This window comes from Mesoplodon mirus (assembly GCF_964341445.2).
Source record: "Mesoplodon mirus genome assembly, chromosome: 12".
NCBI lineage: Eukaryota > Metazoa > Chordata > Mammalia > Artiodactyla > Ziphiidae > Mesoplodon > Mesoplodon mirus.
In genome coordinates this window covers 38,836,691-38,844,576 of record NC_138988.1, presented here as the reverse complement: position 1 = coordinate 38,844,576, position 7,886 = coordinate 38,836,691, and the positions used below count along the sequence as shown (strand labels likewise).

General features: G+C 49.8%; 1 protein-coding gene across 1 annotated transcript in view; it reads left to right on the top strand.

The window, feature by feature from the left end:
- Positions 1-1,978: 1,978 nt before the first annotated feature.
- Positions 1,979-7,886, top strand: part of BSN (bassoon presynaptic cytomatrix protein) — a gene marked incomplete at both ends in the record, with an annotated part of 84,917 nt that continues 79,009 nt past the window's right edge. Inside the window, one exon of the mRNA XM_082639078.1 lies at positions 1,979-2,172. Within this exon, the coding sequence (XP_082495204.1) occupies positions 1,979-2,172 (194 nt within the window). The remainder of the gene's footprint in view (positions 2,173-7,886) is intronic.

Here is a 7,886-nt window from a genome sequence, read left to right as displayed (position 1 = left end):
GCCAGCAATCCACTCTGAGGCAGGCAACTCCCCAGGCCTGCTGCCTGGGTAGGGCTAATTACCCCCATTGGTACCAGGGACATGTTGATTTAAATCTGTGGAAAGCCACAGCTCCTATGGCTTCTACAAAAACAGAAAACAAACATCCTTCTCTCCCCCGCTATCAAGTGGCCCAGCCCACACTGACTGGTGTCTGTGAAACCAGAAGGGCCTGGGTCGGGCCAAGGTCAGGTCATTGGCCTGCCCATAGTGCCTTTGTACACGTTCTTCCGCAGGAGAACAGGTGTGGCACAAAACCCCCAAATCCCAGACCACCCACCAGAGGGACAACTAATAATAAAGTTGGTCATGTGTATGCTGGGCACTTGTTGTTTTATTTGTATCAGCCACTCCACTCTTATAATCCCCCATGTTAGAAGGGCCAGTATTATTATAACTTTGCAGGCTAGGAAATGGAGGCTTGGTGAGCCTAAGTCAGTTGCCAAGGCCCCATTTGGAAAGTGGCAGGAGTGAGGTGTGGATCCTTGTGGAGCCTAGATGTGCACACGTAGTCACCAGACACAAAGATGATTGAAACATAGTGAAGACCATCATAACATAGGCAGAGAGGCTCTCATCATCCCATGCAGTCAGAGTCAGGTAGTCAAGTCAGCGATCCAGGCTTCATGGAAACTCCATCCCAGAGGTTGGGGGGGAGCAGATCAGAGTGTATGGGAAGGCCCAGCCAAGATCTGTCCATCAGCCTGGTTATCAGTGTTCATTGGGATCCCTGGATTAGTCCAGGTCAGGTTAGAACTGCTGACATCCCTTTTGATATATTCATCATCAGGAGAATTAAATGGGTTTGTAAAATGGGTCCAAATTTACTCAAGTTCTTCTACACAGCCATGATTTATGAATCCAGGAATAGTTTGGAATATAGTCTGGATCTTCTAAGAAATATTGTCCCTCAGGAAAGCACAGGTTTGTGTGAGAAGCCAGGAGGCAGAGTAGTATGCAAACACTTAAGTCTGTGAAAGTGAGGTAATGGTTAATGCAGAGGCAGCCTGCAGCCCCTCATCTGGGAACAGTCCCTGGGAACCGCAGCTCAAAGCCTCTAAGAAATATCAATTCCTCTTCCCAATCTCCAAGGTCACTGTCCCAGGGCCTGCTGAGGCATCCTTCCATCTGGCTTCAGGGCAGCCCTGACACACCCTCTACCTTTCCCAGGGACACTTCCTGAGACTCCTGTCCCGCGGGACCAGGCCTCAGAGTGAATCCCAGATGGTTCCCATTGCACCATCTGGATAAAGTCTTCACCCCACAGCTAGCCTTTGAGACCCTCATAACCAGCCCCATCACCCAGCATCCTTTATCTCCGTCCTTCCATGACATTGTGCCTCTTAACACTCTTGTTTATTTGCGTTTCCAACTCCTAAACATCCTTTAATGACACACTCGGTGTCCCCTCTCTGAGGCCTGTTCCCACAAAGTCTGCCAGGTGGGACACTGAAGTTACCCAAATGAGGGCTCCCACTCCCAAGTTCTCCGAGTCAGAAAGCGCCACTGACTCCAGGGCAGGGCACGGCGCGACGCCCCCACGGCCCCTTCTCGTGATCTGTGTCCCTCCAATCCTGGTTGGGTGGGAAGCTGCCACCAACCGCCCTTAGGCTCCTGGTAGCACTCGCTGTTCGCGTCGGCCTCAGACGGCGCATGCGCTGGCGCCGGCGGCTGTTTCCCTGCGACCCCGCTTCTGGCTCGTGTACTAGAGGCCTCACGGGCTGGCGGGAGCGCGCGCACGCGTGGGGGGCGTCGTGCGCAGGGAAGGGGCACCCGGGCCGCGCATGCGCAGCGGCAGGCGGCGGCGCGAGCAGAGCTGGGAGATGATGGCGGCGGCGGCGGCGGCGGCGGCGGCGGCGGCGGGGGCACGGAGTGTGTGAGCAGCAGCCCGGGAACCGCCGGCCCGGGCCCAGTGCGACCCCGACCCCGCCCGCCCGCCATGGGCAACGAGGCCAGCCTGGAGGGCGGCGCTGGCGACGGGCCGCTGCCGCCCGGGGGCTCCGGCCCCGGCCCCGGCGCAGGGAAGCCGCCTTCAGCACCGGCTGGTGGAGGACAGCTCCCGGCGTCAGGCGGGGCGCGGGCAACCGCCGGACCACCCGGTCCAAGCCCCGGGCCCGGTGCCGGCCCGGGCACGTAAGTGCGGGACACGGCGGCGCCCGGGGGGCGGGGATCTGTAGCCTGAGGCCGAGGCCGGGGCCGGGGCCCACGACCCTGCGGTCTAGTCTGGACAGCGAGGTCGGACGTCCGGCCACACTTAGAACCCAGCTGGTTTGGCATGAGCGGGTGGTCGCGGGAAGCGACCCTCCCTTTACAGCCGCCCTGCCTTAATAAAGCAGAATGGTGAACGGAGGGTCAGTCCGGGCCTGCAGACCGTGACTCCATCACGAACCCCAAATTCGCTTCCTCCCCAATGCCGGGCTAAGGAGGGGCTTATGTAACCTCTGCCAGGTCCCTCTGCACTGGGGAGCAATGGGACGGAAAGCGTCCTCCCTGTCTGCTGGAGTCTGCATGTGTCCATTGTGTTGGGCCAAGGAAAGAGCACAATGGGAGTGGCTGTCAGGGAAGATAAGTGTCACTGCGAGGAACAGAAAGATGTGGAAATAGTTGAACCATGAACTTGGTCATGCACTTTCCTCAGGCATTTAGTGGCTAAAATCATCTTTGGAGGAAGGGAAAATGCCGCTGGACACCAAAAGGTACTTATTTAGGCTCATAAATACTAACAGGGTCATGTGCTTTCACAATGGTTTAGTGAAACACTTTGGGGTGAAGCAAAAATGCAGTTGAATCATCTAGAACCAAATATGTTCTCTCGTCTTATGATTTAGATTACCACCTCAAATCAGTGGAATGTTTTAAACAGAACATATCTGATCAAATACTGTGAAACCAGCTTGTTTAAAATGCATCCCGAGGTCCTATAAACAATCAAGTGGCAGTAAATGCAGTGGAAGGAAATGCCAATATATAATAAATCAGTAGACTGAAAACTCAGGAAAGCTACCAAGAGACAACAAGGTAAAATGAAAGGCATTATCTTTACACCAAATAGACCTGGGGAGTAGCAAAACTGGGGAGTGCTTCTGGATCCATGTGAGTCTGCTGATACTGTTGCCTTGGCTTCTCTGTGTGGGAGCACATAAACTGTGAGGGAGCATAATTTTTGATTCTTTAGCTGCCCAACTGTGCCTCTCATGTGCTTATTTTCTCAGAAGTTGTTTCTTAGACAATTAACAATAATGAAAGGCTCTTAGTAGCCTGAAACCTGCCACAGACAGGCCAGCCTGTGACCATCCCTTTTAGAGGAGGGATTTGCCCATTTTACATTAGCTATTATGGTAATGCAGTTGGATAGCACACAGTTCTTAGCACTGCAAATACTGTCCATTTTGCTGCGTGTTGAGCTGCTGTTTGAGTTTTAGCTTGGCGGAAGGCTCACTCAGGCTTTAGAGCTCTCCTTCCAAAGGAAAGCATCTACGGCTGAGTGGAAAAACACATTGTTGTTAGGAGTTCTCTATATGGAAAATTTGACATTTCTCTTCTGATAACCAAACAGGCTACTCTGCTTGTAGTTTATCTAATGTTGCAGAGCCAAGCATATGAAAATTTGGAAGGACTTGGGTAGCTTAAAGACACAGGAAGAGGCTAGTGTCTATTCATATTCCTTTTCAGTATTTCATTTCTACCCTGTCTATGTGTTCTGCTACAGGGCAGACCCATGAACTACTGTGGGTTAGGGAACCATGGGCTCCTGCTGGATTTAGCAGTCACATATCTCACTCCTGGCTGTGGGCAAGGCACACATATGGACCTGTGGAGCTAAGGTCCTACAGCTGTCAGGCTCAGGGGGTGAGCTGGCTATTTGTCACCAAAGCTCTGAATTGGGGCCCCTTAGGAGATGGCATTTACTCTTCCAGCTGATATTTGCTTGTCAGAGCATCTCAGCTGAGCTGCATCTCCATGATACGTCTCTCCTTCAGCATCAGAATGGCTTCTACTTCCTCTTACCAGAGCGTCTCAGGTACCTGATGCCAAATTTAGCATGTTCTGTTCTGAGATGCTGCTGAACAGATTGGCCCATTGATGGAGAAAAAGCACTGTGGCATGTGCTTCTGGGCATTCAGGAAAGGCATTGGCATAGTTTCAAGCCAGCTTGTGAATTTGGGGGAATTATATTGTGAATAGAGGTAGGTGGAGGGTCAGGTAAGGGGGAGATCATTTTACTAATCCCAAAAGGGAATGGAACTGAGGTCCTGGGGGAGTTGATTCCTGTCTCTTTCCTGTTGCTGTATTACCCCTTGTCACCCCAGGTTGAATTAGTCTTTCCATCCTCATACTGAGCTGACTTGGGTTCTGCGAGGGGGCGGCTCCAGCATCTGTGGCTGAAGAGCTTGACTAGAATCCTGTGAGTAGCAGTGCCACCACACCCATAGTGCTGCTTCTTAACCTGTTTGGATGATATGGCACTTTGGGCATCAGAGAGTCTCTCAAGGCAGGGCTCTCTGCTTCTGGTCTCAGGGTCACATGTGCAGTTATATACGTTGTGCCGTTCCCAAGGAGTGCCAGGTCAGGGAAGGCTGAACTCTATCTCAGGCTCCAAGCTATATGCTGTGGTATGGGCTACATCTTCCTACAGGAAGGGGCACCTTTCACTTATTCATTCATTCACTTATTTTTATGGTGGAATGCCTGATGTACAGTGAAGGTCCCAAGTTGATGGGATTTTACTTGTACACACATCACCAGTTCAAGAGAAATTTTATGAGTACTCCAGAAAGCACCTTTTAAAAAAATTGCACAAAGAAGCCACGTAGACCAGTGGTGGCCTGTTTAATCTACACCAGCTCTGTGGACTTGCAGAACTTTGACATTTGCAAATTGATCTTTAGTCAATCAACCAAGGTATATTTACTGGTATCAAGAGCAAGCACTGTGCTGGACTTTGTGGAGGTCTGGAAGAATATATGATGCTCCCCTGTCCTATAGCACCTCACAGTCTGGTTGGTCAAATAGCTCTTGAAGAGCTCTCAGAGAACAAAGTCACGGAAGGTTCCTAGGAGTGACACTGTAGGCAGCTCAGTGTCTGAGAAGTGTCAAATAGGTAGTGCTTATAGAAGGGTTGTCAAGTGAGAAGAGTGGAGAGACAGAGCCAGGCTTCAAAAGAAGGAGAATCCCAAGGCTCCTTGGGAGAATGATGGGGATCTGAGAGGTGGAGAGAGAGAGAAATGACATGAGGAGCGTGGTTTACACAGGCAGGGACAGTGAGCAGAGATTGGGGCCGAGTGCAGGGGTGTGGAAAGCTGGGGCAAACCAGGTAAGGCGCCTCCCGCTCGTTACCCCATTGAAATTGGTGATCAGTGCTGAGCTCTCACTCACTTCCAGTCCAGGGAGACATCTTGAGCCAAAGGCAGCTGGGCACAGAGAGCCTGGGCATTTGCTGGAAGGTGGTTGAAGCTGCTCTGAGAACCATACCCAGAGTTCCTTTCTCAAGATGGGTTTGCCATAATTATATCTCAAAAATGAATGAATGGGGCTTCCCTGGTGGCGCAGTGGTTGGGAGTCCGCCTGCCGATGCAGGGGACGCGGGTTCGTGCCCCGGTCTGGGACGATCCCACATGTCGCGGAGCGGCTGGGCCCGTGAGCCATGGCCACTGAGCCTGCGCGTCTGGAGCCTGTGCTCCACGGCGGGAGAGGCCACAACAGTGAGAGGCCCATGTACCACAAAAAACAAAAAAATGAATGAATGAATGGATTTGTCAGGCATAGTATCGCTGGTTTGGGATTAGCCAGACTTGTTATACTATGTCATCTATCAGTCAGGCTCTAGAAAAATCTGGGATTAATTTGTAAGGCTAAAATGAAAGGATACAATTGTTAGGTTTGGAAATAATGATCCTTTATTATTTAGAGATCATGTGAGGCCATTGGATTCTCATGGAGGGCATGTCATGGAGTTTGCGCTTAAGTGACCTAACATCTGAATGGTGATGATGTCAAAAGCTCACCCAAAGGGGGCAACCATTTTTGCATTTCTTGCCAGGGAGAGAGGGACAGTTTTGATAATATAGCTGTTCCTAGCATTAGTAAGACTGATAAGATGCTGCAGATACAAAAAAAAAAGTTATGGGTGCATTAAGGGGAGGAAGTCTATTTTATTTAAAAAAAACTTTTTATTATGGAAAATTTCAAACATACATACATAAAAGTAGAGAGAATAAGTTAATGAGCTCCCATGTTCCCATTGCCCAGCCACCACCATCATCAGCTCATGGCTGGTTAAGTTTATCTGTCTCCCTCACTTCCACCCCCATCTTCGAGATATCCCAACGTTTCATCATCAATATTTTAGTGTCTATTTCTAAGAAATAAGGGATTTGTAAAAACATTACCACAGCACCATGATCACATCTAAACAGCTAACATTCTCTTCTTAATCTCAGCAAATATCCTGTCAGGGTTCAATTTTTTTGATTATCTTATTAATTTATTTTTACAATTGGTTTGTTTGAACTGTGAACTAAACAGGGTCTACATATTGCATTTGTCTGATACATCTCTTCAGTTTCTTTAAATCTATATGTTCCTTCTCCTTTTTTCCCCGTTGCAATTTACGATTGGCTGTGTTATTTGTCCTGTGGTTTCTCATATTCTGGATTATGCTGATTGTATCCTTGTGGTGTCATTTAAGATGTTCTTCTCTCCCTTTTTTTTCCTGAAAACTGGGAATTACATCTAGAAGCCATTCAGAATCACATTTCTCTTTTTGGCCAAGAAATTCTAGCTTTTTAAGAAAGAGTTCGTTGAGGGCTTCAGATGTGAAGGGACCGAGAGTTTGTTGAAAGTAGATCTAGACTTTGGACTAGTTTGGGAACCAAAGAACAACACAGTGGGCCACTTTTCTGTTCTTTTTCTAAAGTTCTCCTTCCACTGAGTAGGTTTGGCTCTGAGTTTAAGAAGTCAAAGCTTTCAGAGTCCTGGATCACACCTTTTCACTCCAGCATAACAGGGGGAGCCTTCCCTGTATATGTAAGTAGCAGGCTGCTAGGAGAGAGGATTTGGGGCTTCAGTAAATCCTCCCCCTTTTCATAGGTCCTGCACATTTGAATGGGGCCCCTTCCCCTAGTCTGTGATGGATGTGGGGAGGGACAGACCTTGCTATGTGTGGGCTACTTGGGGAGAATCTGTACCTGGAGCCTGTGGACCATACGCAATCAGTTGGTGCTGACTGTGGAGACAGGTTGGCAAAGCTGTCGTAATAGTTATCACTACCATTGCTGGGTGCCTGTTCCACCATAGTCATTCCTCTAGGTGTTTTACACACATTTATTCCTCACTCCACCTGCCTGGCCATACAGCTCCTGCAGGCCCCATCTGTCCTGGCCTTATTCATCCTTCCTTCCCAGGGACTCACTTTTTAAAATGGTGAAATGGTGGCTGAGACCTACCTGCCAGCAGCAAGGGCCAAGTGTCACTTTAGGACTTGAGGCCCTCCTAGTAAGCTGGGACTTGGTGGACAATCCAGCTGTGGGGACTCCTATCTCAGTTGGTGCCAGGGGCATGTTATGCTGGTCTTGGTACTGCATTCGTAGGACTTGCGCAGGTTCCTTTCCTGTAGGGCCTTCTGCCATCTCCATTCACCAGTGTAGTGGTGGAAGCTGATTGTAGCTGGGGAATGAATTAGGACCCAGGCCTATGGTAAGGGAGATGAATTCTGGTGTCCCACCCCCACCGTGGATTGGACCTCTGGTGGGGACCTGTGCCTTTCTGGCATTCTCTCAGTGCATGTGTCTTATACTTCAGGTTCTGGTCAGCTGTGCCTGTAGGATGGAGAAGCGAGCATGCTCCCT